Raw genomic sequence first — 16,567 nt, 5'->3', positions numbered from 1 at the left:
TCATGAAATCCTGATGGCAATAAAGGCAGGGAATCCTATTAGTCATTGTAGTGGTGATGTCATATGCTTCAGTTTTATCAATGGTAAAATTAACCAACCAACTAATACAGAATCCTAGAATCACAGAATGTCTATGTCTGCTCGCTGGTGGGAGTTAGAACAAAATGAGAACTACAAAGGTTTCCAGGGTCTTTGAAGTGTGCTGTAAGTAGTTTTCTTGTTAGAAAGTCTGTTAATTGTGCGTATTAGAGAAAAAGAAAAAGGTGGTTCCGACCTGTCATGCCTCAGTGCCCTCATATCAACATACACTGTGGTGGGATCTGGTCCAGATGTTCCCTGTAAACAACAACATCAGCTAATCAGAACCTGAAGGCTGGGAGAAGAAAAGAGTTTTACCCCCCCAGATAACCAAACGTTAATTCCAGTGCTAATTATGCTAATCAAATGACAAGTTATATTTAAGCAATTCATCAATCAAAGCTCAGCTTTACAGAATCAGAACAAGCACTGGAAAACATACCTACCATCAGGTACATGTTACCTTGGGGGTCGGGAGAACATCAAGCAGTCAAACTACTTAACCAACACATGTCAACATAGGTTTTATTTGCTACAAAAGGCCAAGTAATCAGCACATGGATACATACAAAACATGTTAAACACATTTTGCCATATAAAGGAAGGCGGAAATTGCTGAGGAGACACAGTTTAATGGCAGAAGCACATGGTCAGGAATGTGAAGCATGGTTTACTGAAAGTCTTCCATACATGCAACAGAGAATATACTTGAAGCTAAAGATAGTAAAGGTAGCACGCATGACATGAACCAATCTGGACTGAAGGTCTGTAAGCAATTATTCTGTTCCTTTTCAGTCTTCCACTGCATAATTTAAACCCTTGCTTTATGTCACAATATTTAGTTACTTGAAAAGCGGCAGACTAATTTTAGTTTCCTTCCATGAAGAGATGATACAGTCTTTAGGCCTTTCCACCCACAGCTTTTCTGCAGTTTTGTAGCCTGCTATGATATGCCCTTATCCAAAACTTCAAACTCATCACCACTGAACATCATGTGAATTCTCGATGCTCCAGGCTAGGGCTCTTCTCTCTGCTGCAAACCTCATGCTACTGCTAAGCAGAAAGCTAGAAAAAAAGCACAACTCCACTTTGGAACACTGGAACTTAGAAATTTTCTTTTCAGCAGAGAAATTAACCTAACCCTGGTGAACTTCAGGTGCACAAATTCCTTTATCAGTTATTTAGATGTTTACTACTTTAAATAGCAGGCAACATCAACTCCTTATGATTTCTGTCCTATTTGGGACATAACGTAGAGTATAATTCTTCACATTAGGAATATCTAGGACTAAATTTTACATTTCTGCAATGCTGGCTGATAGTTTCACAATTTTTGAGCACCAAAAATCGCAAAAGACATCCACAAATAGCTAATTTTTGTATCTAAAGGGGAAAAGAGTTACCACTACCAACTGATACTTACTGTACAGGTACTGATTATGACCCACCACCAGAGGAAAACAAGAGTAATAGAGCTGCACATGCATGTTAGCCTCTTTAGCTTGTTATACACAATACAAGATACAATATCCTCTCTAGCTATTAACGACACGAGTTTCAGTCTACTAGTAAACTCAGCAGTGTAACAGACTAGTGCTGAGTGGAGAGCTTATTTGAAATATATGCAATGTTAAAAAGAAAAAAACAAAACCAAGGAAAAGTTGGTTATCTTTAAAAATAAAACTAAACCTGAATTGATTTGTAAAATAATGGAAACAGTCAAGTTTGAAAATCAAAGACAATCACTATGGTATTTATTATTTTCAGTGTGAATGAAATAGTTACAATGGACAGATAATATTTGATGAAACTTGCATCCAGATAAAGCTGTACTGGACTTATTTATGATTTCATAGAAGGATCTGAAAATCCCCAAATCTCCAGACTCAATTTCTAGTCTGTCCCACTGTTGGAAGCTGATAGGTGGGTATTGAGGGAACATGAAAATCCCCTACCTGCTCGGCCAGCTTCCCCAGCCTGTGAGGCTATAGCAGCAGGAATAGCAGGGATAAGGGAGAGAAGGAAAGAAGGTAACACAAGACGAAAATAATAATAAAAAAATGGGAATGAAGGGTGGGAGAAAATAAAAAGAGGAGAATGCAAAAAGCAGGGAGTAAAATAAAAAGAAAAACAATGTCAAATACAGGAATTTTACAAATTAACCATTATACCATTAAAGGTTAAAAAAAGTAAAAAATGAGGTGTCAACATTTTAGTAGAGCAACAGAAGAGACAGCTGTAGACTGCTAACCTTGGACAAACAGACTTAAATGGTTTTAGGACACTACAGACAATGTTGTTAGTGGAAAACGTGTCTAACACTGGGGGTTTTTGTTGCTTTTGTTTTCGAAGTTATTAAATATTGTGGCCCTGCTATTTTAATGCACATACATTGAGATTGAGTTCCAGGTCTGCCATTTCACTACTAATAGAAGTTTGTAAGCGATGTCCTCTGGAAATCAAAGGTAAGTTTTCTTTTTGGAAAAACATAAGATTAGTATACAATGGAGAAAGATAGTTACACCTTCTTGCATATAGATTAACCTGATCCTAAAGTTAAACAAAATAAAGGCTTCGTGCACAGTCTAACTACAAGACCATAAATAAATGGAGTCACTTCATAGCCCAATAATTCTTCATTCTTAATCTATTTTCTATGGTAAACAGTGTAATACATATAAAGAACAGTAAAATTAAAAGCTGATAAAAACCTGTCAGTACTTCACCATGAATGATAATGCAGCAAAGAGACAACAAAAACCTCTGTGCTGACTAGTCCTAAGCCACTACTATCATGGGGAGCATCTAATAGCAGAAGGCTGCAGTAGGGTTTGCCCTATGACTTGTGAAAACAAACAGCTCTAAAAGCACCAGCATCCCACATCCTTCTCATCAAACTTCTGAATGCCAGCAGAGTTAAAAACTGCAGCATCATCTGCCACAGCAGCATCTTAAAATAGGTTTATTTTGGATGCAGAGGAAGATGAAACATTTAAAAAAATAGGACAGATCTGCTTATTACACTGATGCCCCAAAATAGTATTGCTAATAATTCAGGTTGAACACTGCAGTGTAACTGCAAGAATGCAGGAGAACTGCTGAAATCCTGCAGTTACATAATTCATTGCATGTGACTACACTGCAGGTCCCAGAAAGGACTTTGAGAGTACCAGAGTCTTATATGGCTCCTAACTACAGAATGGCTTGAGCAGTTGAAGTATCAGCCATGTCCTTCTGCAGCCAGCTGCAGCTGGGATACTCTGAAAGTGTTTCAAAAGAAGAAGAGTCTTAGCCAAGACCAGAGTGACTCAATTTGCCTGTGTACATTTATTTTGTGAGACAGAGAGCATTTGTAATGCTGGTAACAGGAAAGAAACAACACAACTTTGGGTGTTATCTGATCCTTACTCAGGATATGCTAGGTAGTGTTCAAGGAAACAGAATGGGACAAAGATAATTTTCTGTCTGAAAACAAGTATATCATAAGTCACATCTCTTGGACTAAATATTTCTCCTGCCCATGCATAGGCTGCCACTGGTGAACCATCCTTGGGTCTGTGCAAACCTCTTCAATATGCCAGGCTTTTATTCTCTGGGAAAACACTGCAGGTCTAACTGCCTGAATAACTACCCCAACAAGTCAGCTGTAGGGCTGACCACATGCAAGGACTCAGTCCACAACTAATTTCCACTGAAGTTAAAGGCCAAGCTGCATGCTCTCCCCTACTTCCCTCCCCAGAGTTAAAAATCAGGAATCAGGGCAATCAGAAGTCCTAGGAATTTAAAAAAGCCTATGTTTTGGGTTTTGTTTAGATATCTAAGGATGTGGTCTTGGTGTTTACCCTGAGTCTACTTCTGCTCCAGTGATGCTCAGAAAAGGAATTTTTGGTGTACACTTGGCAAACTCACATACACAAGCACAGCAGCTGGAGCTGTGAAAAGAACTTTGTGGCATGGCTCATAGTAAAGGTGGGAAAACAGAATCTGAGGGAACTCACTCAGAGTTATAGTACATTGCTAAATGTGAATCATACCTCTGACAAAGTGCATGGTCTCCTGCTGCACTCTTCGCAGACCTACCCTTTATTACTTTTAATATGGAAGATGCTCAAAAGGTGTAATCTATCACTAAGTAAAAAGAAGTATTAACTTTAATCCTTAAACTGACTAACAAAGATTCCTTTGCTAGATAATGAGGAAGGGGTTCACTTCATGTAACTTCAGCCATCAAAGAAGAAAGCATGCAGTATAAGGTAAGAAGTGTCTCCTGATAGTGATGAATTGTACCCCAAGATGGGCACCTGAGACAGGCTGAATCAAACTGCCTATTGAAGTATTTCTATGATTCTACTGGCTATAGATGGATACGGGATAACTCACTTAACCTTGCAGTCTTAGTTAGAGGAGACATAAAAGAAGCAAGATAAATCCTTTTCTCCTGCCCTAGTTTGGACAGACTTGTTAGTACATTTTCAGGGTTAACTAAGGAAAATGAACAACTTCTAAAAGTTTTCCTTCAGCTGAAATTGAATAGAAGGTTGAATAAAATGAAAATATTTATTCCAAGTGTTTAAATGGAAATTAACTAAAATCCTAGAGAACCATCTGTGCTGTTGTAAGAAACAGGCTACTTTTCATATCTATTTTTCTCTCTCTCTTGAGAATGCTAAGATGCTGGTTAATGAGAATTAAAATATGCTGGATGCAATCTTTTCATCTCAGAAATCCCTAGACCATTATCTGTGACTATACAGCCATGAAAGGTCAGATATTAATAATATTTAAGTGCCTAAAGATGGAGGGGATTATTTATTTCCAAAAGGACATCTCTAAAAATCTGGTCCAAAATGACTGCCTCAAAGGAAACATACTAAATTTGCTCTAAATTTGAAAGGAAATAAATACAAATGACAATGCATTAGTCTGTCAGTGATCTCAATCTGGAAATTAAGATAATTTGTACCAAAGGGATTATCATAATGATTTGCTTTTTAGAGTAATCTTCAATAAAACATTAAATTCTGCTATGAAGTCTTTATACACGCACACAGAGACATACATGTACATACACACCCTCCTCCTCTTCTTTTTGGAGAGAGGAACAGTAAAAAGCAAAAGTTTTTTTTGAAAAACCAGGATACCTTTCCTTTGAAACACTTGAGTCTTGAATTTGCCCACAAAATTGGAAATGAAGAAGGTATCAAATATAATATCCAAGTTGTGTTAGAGGCAGCCCTTAGAGAAGAACCCTGGACAGGCTTTTTGCTGGTAAGGATCAACAGCTAAACACTGAGATATGTTTAATAATGTGATTAGTAGATACATATTTTAGGAAGACTGCAGAATGGGCTGGATCACAGTTATCCCTGTGGAAGATGGTGCTCCAGGAACCACATGCTGATCTCATGGATGACAACTTGGAAATAAAAAAGCAAAGACAGATGCTGTTGACTCAAATATCTTGAGAAGTATTTTTATGCAGTGTGAAGAATCCAGAAATCATAACCCATTTCTGGAACATATCGAAGACAATGCTAATTTCAGGAACAGTGTTGATCAAGAATTAAAATTCATTCTGTTCCTCAGCTGAGAAAACAGAATAGCTCACAAACTATTCTGGAATACCACTAGTCATAACCTTCCAGACAGTTTGGAAAGAGCATCCAGCCTAATTCAGTATCCAGTCTTTGGCAGTGTCTACTGCCAGATACTTCAAAGGATGTAATCCTCTATCTTTATATTCTCCACCAAATGACATGTTTTGTGGTGATGCTTGTAAGTAAAATCTTTCGTAATTTTTCAAACACCTTTAAAACTTGCCAAACAAGCCTTGTCTCAAATGCTTCAAAAACCATTCCACTTGGGAGGGTAATGCTACTAAATATAGGCTGTCCTGAAATGGCTTTTCTTCATTCCAGCCACACCACTCTTTAGAAAGTGTTTGGTTTTTAGTTTGTCCTATGGACTGAGATGCCACATCTTAGTAGAACTCAATGATCCCTGGCACTAAGCTGTATGATCAGCCAGGCTGTTTAACCATCTCACTCAAGGCTCTCATTCTGTGCTCTTCTTAAATTCATAATTAATTCATTAATAATCTTCCTTCAGAGATTTACCCACTTTAACAGTTTAATTCACTAACTCTTTCAAGAAATTCTGTAAAGAACCATCTAAGAAGCAAACTTCAGCTAAGGAGTCAACACAATCACATGGCAGATTTACACAGTCAAGCCAAAATCCAACCTAACTCCATTCTGATTAGGACTTTCCGTTTCTCTGAGTGCAGTCAGCTTCCCTGCATGTTTGTAGTGGGCTGACCCAGCCAGCAGTTCAGTATCCACCCAGCTTCCAGTGGTACAGAGAGAGCACAGGAAGAGCAAAAGTCAGAAAATCCACAGGTAAAGATGAAGAGTTTAATGAGTGAAGGAAAGAGAAAAACCCAAGTAATGCAAAAGCAATCACTCATCACCTCCCACAAGCAGAACAATGCCCAGCCAGTTTCTGAACAATGGCTACTTTGGATGACCAGCAGCCCTTTTTCTTTAATGCTGAGTATAACATCACGTGGCATGGCATATCCCAGGTCAGCTTGGGACAGCTTTCCTGGCTGTGTCCCCTCCCAGCTTCTTTCTCTCTCAGCCTACTTGCTGGAGCCAGTGGGGTGTTGGTGCTGTGGGCAGAGGCAGAAACAGGGAAAGCCCTGATGCTGTGCAGCAGTGTTCAGCAATAGCTCAGCCACTGGTCTGCTATCAACACTCCTTCAGTCACAAATCCAAAATACAGTTCCATATGGGCTTCTATGAAAAACATTAACTCCATCCCAGGCAGACTGAGCACAATGTTACTTCCAATGAGCCCTACTTTGGCACTGAACCTAGCTTACTGCTGCTTATAGTCATTCCTTGACTTTATTATTTGTCCTGAATTAATGACCTGTAAGTGAAACAGCCACTGTGAACAGTCCAGAGACTAGTGCAAGCCTAAAATGGAGACTACCACTAGTGGCAAGCAAACTTCTGCAGCTATTTTGTCCTTGTAATCTACAGCATCTTTCAAGTCTGATCCCTCCATGGACCAGAAACTAGAGAAGCTGATTTGCTTTTCAGAAGTAGCTCCCCCCATCCTGATCTGTTTGCCATGAGGGTAGGTCATCACCTCCTTCTTTCCCCTTCTCTCTAAAACTTCTTTGTTCCTGGAGAATATTTACGGTAGCAATTACAGAATGACAAACTAAACAACTCTACCTCTGGGCCACAGAATGACTTTTAACCCTGCTCAGCTTTGCCTTGTCATATGCTTGATAATAACAATTGAAGACACCTTGTGCTGTAGGGATACTCTGCTGGAGTTGGAGAGAAAGCAAGCAGTACTGGAGGTGTGGCATACCTCCTGTATTCATATCCTGGTAACATTCTGAACTACACAGTCCCTTTTAGCCAAGGTCTGATGAAAGCCAAGATCCTTTAATGACATTGGAAAGGGCAAGAGGGTAAGGCAGGTACAGACATACTGGTCTGTGATGAAGTCATAACCTGTATTTGTCAAGATTTTTTTAATAAAATAATAATAAAAAAAACCATTTACAATCAGAAAAAAACAATAACAGATGTCTTATTTGCAGTGTCACTGAGAAGTTCTGTTCTGATTTCCACACCAAAGCAAGTATCCATGTTACGTGCATGAGAAATCCTTAATGTAAACTAGGAGTAACTGCCAGATTTGAAATGTGGGATGTACCACACAGAGTAGAGCCAAGTTCTGCAGGGAGATGGTGACTTTGAAGAGGTTAAAGACATGGTAGGTGACCAAATGGATATGGAACTTCTCAGCCAAAGCAGCTGCCAATGCAGAAGATGATTCTTTTAGTACTTAAAAGGTTATTAAATCAGAAATCATATTACATCAGAGTAGGACACCTATGGCATTGTTACAGGAATAATGTCTGGAACTCTGAAACCAAATTTGGAAAGACAGAAAGAGATCAAGAGTCAGAAAAATGAGACACAGATCAGGAATGCATGTCTTGAGATTCTTTATCTATTTATTGAAGACTAAGATATGTATTAGATGCATGATAGAAATGAGATTCTTATTCTAGATTCAAAAAATGCAATAAAATAAAAAATGGCTGAATTTAATACCAGATAAATTTAAACTAGAAATAAGGCAAAAATAATTAAAAATTGAACATCTTAAAAAAAAAAAAAGGCAAGTTAACTTTCATCATCCAAAGTTTTGGAAGATAAATCGATATACTCTAAATCAGCCTAAAACTATTTGCTTGGTGTAGTTATTACTGGATGAAAAACTAGAGGCTATTCAGAAATTCAGATCAAATAGCTGCAGTGCTCCATCAGTCCTTAAAATCATGACTCAATAAAGATTCCTCAAGAATGCAAGTTAAATCCTTTATTACCCCTGGGAATTTTCTTCTGATTATTGGATCAAAACAGAATGAAATAGATGTAGCAAAATAATTTCCTTTTTAAGCTATAAACTGTTTGCAGAAAATACCTATTTTGTTAACTAAGTAATGGTTGTAAGTATTGTATAAAGAGAAGGAATCCATTTTACAACATAGTAAAGCAAACACTTGGAAATTGGAGTTTACATGACACAACTACATAATATTTTTGGAGTACAGAGGCATTCTGTCACTGTTAGGTGCTTTTCTGAATTATTGCATTCATGGGCAGAATAAATGCTATGAGTGCAACATGAGAGGGATGAATAGTTGACAAAGTAACAGAAATTTACTACCTGTATATGCAAGAGCATTAAGTACCACATGCATTTTCTTAATATGTCTGCAACCAAGCAGCCAAAGGAAATACAGTGAATGCTTCTTACTGAAAATCATTTTCTTAAAAACTTTGATCTTAAGGAGTGAAAAATCTTACCTGCAAACATATTGCCAAGTTAACTCTACAGCCAAGTGATGTGCTGACAGCCCGTGGATGGAGACCAAGGTCTTTAAATAACTTTGAAAACGACTGAGTAAGAGCTATCCGAGGTCGTTCTTCAGCCACTACTACACATGTCCGCACACGTGAAAGGTCCAGTCCCCTTGCCTAAAAAGAAGTCAAAATGTAACAAAGGCCACAAATGGGCAGATTTAATGCAAACCAGTAGTACTTAAGTGTATTATGCAGGTATTATGATTCAAAAGGAACAGTAGAACAGAGGTTATGGTACCAGTACAATTTCCATCATTCCCGGAGGCCGGATGGCCAGATGACAGTCTAATAGCTGTAGAGGAGCACACATACTTGCTTGTCATCTCAACATTAGCACGCAGGAAATTATGGGCATGCTAATTCTAAAGGGAGGGAATGCTATTCCCAAAATTAATTCAGACGACAGTGAATAGCAGCAAAAAGGAAGCAATGTCTAGACTTGGAAAAACTGATTAGGAAATTATTAAGCAAGGATGGTAAAGGCTGGAGACATCATAAATATCAGTATCTCAAGATCTAATGTAATTCAGTAGCACACTGGAAATTTTAGATGATTTCAGAAATTTAACTGGCTACTTGGCTTTTAATTCTGGGGGGGAAAAGGAAGATATACCCTCCTCCCCATACAATGAGGACAATCTAGTTAAAACAACACAGTACTTTTAAATGTGATTATTTAACTACAGAGGTCAAAATCAAATTAGTACTTCATATAATCAGGGTATTCATAAAACACACTATACAACATAATACTCCTTGGGCCTCTTGGACATTTACACCTCTGTTTTCCAACACTTGCCTATCAACTCAGGCTGCAACACAGATCAGAAAGCTTAGGTAAATAAAAGCCTTTCCTTGATGTTGAGTAGCCCTGTGATCTGAAAGAGACTGATTGATATTCATATATAGCCTTTGGCAAGGAATAACATGGGTTCTGTGGAAGCTGCTTGTGCCCTCTGATGATTTTCTCCTTGCAGCAGACATTTAGCAGAGCAGAGAGGCTCTCAAACACCACCCTGCAGGCGGCAGGTTGTGCAGCACAGCAGAATCACTCACCTTCAGCGACTCTGTTTGCGAACCGAGTCCCTTAGTACAAAGCTCCATGACCGAATAGGAACAAAAAGTGTCTCTCACTTTGTACTGACTCACGGCAAGAAGCCACAGAGCAGGATTGGTCTCCAGTTCTGAGGGAGGAATCAAAATAGACTGGTGTCCTGAATAAACGCTGTAAGACACAAGATTCATTAACACACACTAAACACCTGTGTCCACAGACGGTTACAAGCCATGGGGCACTAGAATATAGTTTATCACAGCACTGGATGAACTGTGTAAAGCCTTACAGTGCTCCATAGCTCCAGAAGTTTAACATGAAATTTAACTGTTTTTTGCTATACCTTTAGAATCTATGATGAATCATGAGGAAGGCAGGCAGAATGTGCTCCTAAACTACTAATTAACTCAAAATTCCAGTGGACTCTGCAGTTAGAACTGTACCAAAGAGAGCAAAATAGCTCAGTTATTAATGGTGATAATAAGCAGTATTATAATACCAACAAAAATTATGTGTTGCTGACAAAAATTTAGATTGAGACTTTATAATTTTAAGACATCTTGATTAAAAGAGCACTTGATTGCTTAATATGGAAGTAACCTGCCTCCTGCTAATGCAAGCAAGAGGTTTGCAATAATTTTCAAGGGAGTGAATCTGCCCCCAATTTAACAATCCCTGTGGCTTTAGATTTCTTCTGTGAAAGTTTTATTAACTTTCGAAGCTCAAATACACTACATCTCTTGTTTACTGGATACCCAGAGAGCATAAGTATTGAGAAAAGACACTTATCAGGGTCCCTGGAGGAAACAATTTTGTCAGAGTTAATTTCTCTGGTACCTGTGATTCTCCCCAAGGGCAAAAATATTCCCAGTTTGATGTCTTTATTTCCCATGGGTCCTATGCTGTTCACTCATCTCACATGGGCAGATTTACCATCAATTTTACAGTCCCCTCACGTCTCAATTTGTGATCTGCAGATATTTCAAACTGGAATGGTGACAGCGTAAAACCCCCAAATTATAGAAGTTCTGAGAAAGGACCATAAAAGCCCCCGAGATTTATGATGCACAAGAAAATTCCATTTGTGACTTGAAAACTTGAAATGCCAGTTTGGTACAGGAAAGCTGATGTTTTCAAATCCAAGCACCTGAGGTAAGACATGAAATGCAACTTTGTTTTCAGGAATATGAGCATCTCTGTAACACTGGACATCAGGAAGAAGACACACATTTTTGCAATTCTTGCAGACAGGATGCTCACACAGGTTCCCTCCTTGCTGAGTGAGTACCCCCACTCTCTCTAAATCCAGATGAGAGTTCTTTCAAAAGCTGTGCCATGTACAACAAGGTTTATGTTACCTGGATGTCTTTACTTGGTACAATAAAGGCATAAAAGGTGTCCAAGTCCAGCCTTAATGGCAGTTAATAATCCAAATTGTTTAGGTCTCTGTTGGAGTACGAGCCAGAAGATGTCATGGAATATGTATGAACTACAGTTCAAACAATTTCATTTATCACAGGGCAGAAATTTTATCTTTGACTGCTTGTCCACATTTATGCCACTCCTGCTGATTCATGACCAGTGACTTGCCACAGAGTGATGTGTTCTGGGCTAGGGCTGACACGATGACTACAGCACAGGGCGGTCAAATGAACCATTATGCTTTTATGGAATCAGAATAAAGTATGATTGAACCTTGAACATGTGCTGCATAAACATGTGAAAAGAGATCTTGGCGACATTACCCACGCCTGAAAGGGGTATGCCCTGAGCTCAAGTGACAGATCAAAACAGCCAAGGAGTAGTAACAGTTCCTACTATAAATATTACTCTGTTCTTTCTTTCTTAGCCAATTCTATTGAGATTTTCAGAGAAGTAAGACCAAAAGGTCTCACGTATTCACAAATTTAAGGTTAGAGCCCCACAAACAATCAAGGTGTGTGATCTCTCTGGTAAATACATAATTCTTACAAACAAGAAGCTGTAACCACACAAGCAAGAACCACACAAGCATCAAACCCTTCCCCCTGTCCCCAAACTATTCTAGTTGATGCAACCTGGTAAAAAACATCTGCACAATAATAAACAAGTTACCAAAATGGTCAAATGTGGGAGAATTATTACTCATAACCATACTAAGATCCCTTAAGTACCACTTATTCAGCTGGGCAGAACATACAAAAATCAAGCCAAAATCAAAAGAACAAACTTGCTTCCTGTAGTGAAAAGTGCCCCCACAATCTCCATAGTAATATGGGAGAGGAAAGCTGCATTGCTTCAGTAGGAAAAGAGAAAATTAATTCCAAGTGTATTTTACCAGGAAATTGTCAAAAATAGTGGAGTTTGGGAATAAAAATTTACACCAAAGACAAATATTTTCCCTCTCAGCATGAGGATTTGGATTCAAAATAACCCAACCTCTCTAGACTGAGGGAAACAAATACTCTTATGATAAGATATTGACTAAAACAATTACTCCAATTACACTGAAACAAATTAAGATGTTGCTAGTACCTATTCTGAGTTTTCTAATGCCTCAAAAATACTGTGTAGTGGAGGATCAAACTGCAGAGCAGCAGGAAATATCTAGCAGGAATGAAAGAAACTTTCTGAGGTGCAGAACCTCAGACATGTGCTGCTCTTGCCTGCAGTACACAAACCTACAGACTGCTGATACCATGCCTGGAAACCATGCCCAACACAGGCTTTGCCTACTGAGCTGTGGTTTAGTAACTCATACGTATCCTCTGATTTTCTAGAGCAGTTGGTGGAGCCAGAAGAAGAACTACAAAGACATATTTCTGGGGTGAATGTGCCAGTTCCACAGCTGAAGTGGTTTATGCAGCACCTGGTCACCATGATGTCAGCCATAACTTGGCTCACCTCCCTGAATCAGTCTAAGAAACACTATGGAGAATTTGTGAATCACTCCAAGCAACAAAATGTTCCTGATGGTCACATATCCTTGAAAATTCACAGGTTCATATTCCCATGTTAACCCCTGAGAAGCTGTATATCACCAATGTTTTGATGGAGAGAAGCTGAGGAAAAAAATACTTTGTACAGCTGGTTGAAACACTTCTACCATTCTGGTGGTTTCAAATCACTCTGAGATTTTAGAGACTGTTTGCTTAGTATGAATGCCAAACACTAAGCAGACGACCATGTTCTTGAACAAACTGCCGTTGTGGAAGTCTGCTTTGAAGATGCTGAATAAAGCTAGATATGGTTCCAAACCTACAGAAGTTCTGTCAATGCTGTCTCCATGTAACTCTAGGTATGGTAGAGAAGTTTCGTAGGTTCTTCTGGGCATGGTACTCTAGATTTGTTAGAGTTAATCCTGAAACTGAGGCCCTGAACAAGGTAAGACAGTTCCATCTTACCTTTAAACACAATAGTTAAACTGTCAGCTTTGCTATTCTCACACGGGAACCAACAAAATAATGGTGAACACTGTAGCATCAAAGAGATCAGTGGGATATTAGGAAAACTTTGGGTTTTAAATATAAACTGTAGAACCTAAATTGTCCTTTCTGAGATTGCAACAATATTTGATACTTTGGACTAGGTGCAAGACTTCTTATGCAAATACTGGGAAGGAACTGTAGTGAGATTGCTTCTTCCACTGCTGTAGAAATCACCTCCTGATTCAAGTCTTACAACAGGAGCAGACACAGTGCAGAACTGCAGAGATTACCTGACAGACCTGGACACCTGTTTATCAGTCCCCACCACTTTTAAAAAATTCAAAAGGAGTAAGAGAAAAAGAAGACAAAAAAGGAGAGCAACTACAGAGCATCCCTGCATCATCTTGTCACAATGACTTTTGGGATGCAGATGCAGAGTGAAATGCAGGGGTGACTGAGGTGGAAGATCAGTTTTAGAAAAGCTGTCTTCTTTTAGGTGCCTGCATAGCAGTCTGGGGGAAAGAAAGTATTCATGTGATTCACATGGTTGACAAAGCCTTGGATTTCGGCAGTAAGCGAAGAGCCTTGTCTGCCTGCACTAATCAAGGGCTGCCCAAGGACAGGAATACTCCAGGTAAATGCACCAGGATGTATTTTGGTACCATCTGATCACAACACTGGCTGTTGGCAGGCTGTTTTGGCAGCATATGGAGATGCCTGGAAGGACATCTTGGCACTTAACTGTTCCACTGAATCAGAGACTTACCCCATATTGTGCTGAGGCAGATTAACAGTAAAGTGTGAGGTTTTATAATAGTTCCAGAAATTTCAGCAGGTCAATAAATGCTGACAAATGGCAACTGCATAAATTTGCAATTGCGTTCTGGCAGGCTACTGACCCATCACTGTCCTTTTCAGGTGACATGAGCTGCTTTCCCACTTAACTGGAGGAGGCAGGTAAGCACAGCTGAATCTCATAAGTATATGCATTTAGTTTCTGCATTCCTACAGATGATACTTGGCATTTGGTGATGAGGGACAGGTATGGGAACTGGGCATTTGGTAGAGTCCAAAATAATTGAGTTGCCATGCCCATAATTCAAAGCCTGTGAAGAGTCTGCATTGCTGAGTTAACCTACATGGGACTGAGCAAAAGTCTTCACAATCACCTGGACCAGATCTTGTAGGAAGGACAGCCATCAGGGACAGTGTTTGGGCATATATCTCACTTAGGCCTCATAGGACTTGGGACAAAATTCAGCCTTCAGTTCTGGAGACCCACTATGTGCACAGAAGAGGGAATTTTTGAGAATGAGTAACAGACCTTACACCACCTGCAGGGTCCAAAGATGCCCAGTTGGCACACAGTGCACTAAGAGCACGACTGCACATGGTAAGCAGATAAATTATCAGTACTGGAGAGACAAGGGAGGTGGAGACAGATCACAAGTGTAACTAGTGTACAGCAAAAGACCACTGCTCAGCCTTGAGCACCACTTGGGTGGTGCCTTATCACCATCTCTCCTGCCTCAGTTACTCCCCCATGAATGGGCACGTCTACAGAGCTGACAGTCTCTTAACCCATCTCAGAACTCATGTATCAAGGTGATTTAGGGCTTTCAGCTGCTCTTGAACCTTCCAGACTTGAGGCAGGTTTAATAGTCCTATTGTAATGTGGAAGAAATGCTAATTGCCTCTTCCACAAATTACCATACACTGGCAAAAGAAGCCCCAGGAAACTGGCACACAGCAGTTTGTGGGCAGATGCACCTTCTCATTCCTCCTGTGCCTAGTATGCACTTTGCAAAACATGAGAGATGCTTATGTTCACACCCTTCACTTCCCATGTCAGAATTATCCTGTTCTGATGTGGCATTTAGGCTTCTTTATGCAGTGTTGCCTTTAATTTGCTATAAAAGGGCTCAGAATTGGGCATGCCTGCCAGGTACCTTCAACTTAGCCTAAAAACCGTAACAATAAATAGTGAATCCTAGCACACCAAAGTTTCCTAAAATGCAGTTCTCATGTTAGTGTTGCAATTCTTTGCTTATTTCTTGCACAGTTCCACTTGTTTGGCTACTAAGAAACCTTGCAGTCTCTTGCTGCAGAAGCTACCTAGCAGCACCACTGGGGATTTTGGCTTCATGCTATGGAACAGAGACAGCAGGATAGGAGAAAGCCACTTCACTGCACCTTACCTCAAAAGCCTTCCCTGGATCATTTAATAGCATTCATGCTATTTATTACATGGCTGTTATGGACCAGAAAATTCAGTTCATCTGGTCCAATCTGAGTCTCACTGACTTAATAAAATTTATTTTAAATTATTAATGAACTTAATTTTAATTTGAATAAGGACAATTCTATCTTCCAGTATTAAAAGTAGAACTGCAATATGAGTTTGCTTAGCTGGTCTAAGGTAGAGAGAAAATTCTTATTCTATTTCATTACTCAGCAACTATCAATTAAGTGAATTCTCACTAATGAACTGAAGCATGTTCCATTCTGCCCCACAGTGAGGAGCATTAAGATAGGGACATCTTAATTTCAGGAAGCATTTCTGAACAATAGGATTTAGAATTCACTCTTTATCATTGGAGGACACTTTTAATATTTTTTTTTCCTTTTAAAGAATGTAATACAGTTTAAAATGTAATGCAATGCAAGTCAGAATAGTAGGATCACCCTCTCAGAATGGATCAACAAGATTATTAAAGAGAAAAACGCAAACATAACGTATTCTTTTATTGAGTCACGAGTAAGAACCTGTTAAAATTAGGAAGTTAGAAATCTGTGAACTCACATGGGGCTGATGGCTGCCACCACACCTAGGACGTGCTGTTCAATGACAAAGGTTCCAAGGAAACCCTGCTGGAGCATGCAGCCAGTTTAGAGGGAACAGTTCTTTTTAATGTATTGCTCTGCTTTGCAAGGTTTCTTTATTATTTTATAACCTTTAGGCCATAAAATAATAAATTCTTAAAATATAAAAACTTTGCAAAACTATGCAATATATTCTGAACTTACCAAAGGGCTGGCTCCATGCTCCAGCAGCTTTCCTAAGTAGCTTT

General features: G+C 39.2%; 1 protein-coding gene across 5 annotated transcripts in view; it reads right to left on the bottom strand.

The window, feature by feature from the left end:
* The window catches only part of DIP2C (disco interacting protein 2 homolog C), a 310,777-nt gene that overhangs the window by 27,278 nt on the left and 266,932 nt on the right, over positions 1-16,567 (bottom strand). For 3 of the 5 annotated variants that reach the window (XM_027648510.1, XM_027648511.1, XM_027648513.1), the window contains 4 exons: positions 10,092-10,260; positions 8,979-9,149; positions 2,034-2,063; positions 275-336 (listed from right to left, as the gene is read on the bottom strand). In XM_027648510.1, coding sequence (XP_027504311.1) covers positions 275-336; positions 2,034-2,063; positions 8,979-9,149; positions 10,092-10,260 — 432 coding nt within the window. The remainder of the gene's footprint in view (positions 1-274; positions 337-2,033; positions 2,064-8,978; positions 9,150-10,091; positions 10,261-16,567) is intronic. The other 2 variants (XM_027648512.1, XM_027648514.1) reach the window with 1 other exon arrangement.

This window comes from Corapipo altera, unplaced genomic scaffold (assembly GCF_003945725.1).
Source record: "Corapipo altera isolate COAL_440 unplaced genomic scaffold, ASM394572v1 47, whole genome shotgun sequence".
NCBI classification, from domain to species: domain Eukaryota; kingdom Metazoa; phylum Chordata; class Aves; order Passeriformes; family Pipridae; genus Corapipo; species Corapipo altera.
This window is presented reverse-complemented; position numbering and strand designations above follow the sequence as displayed.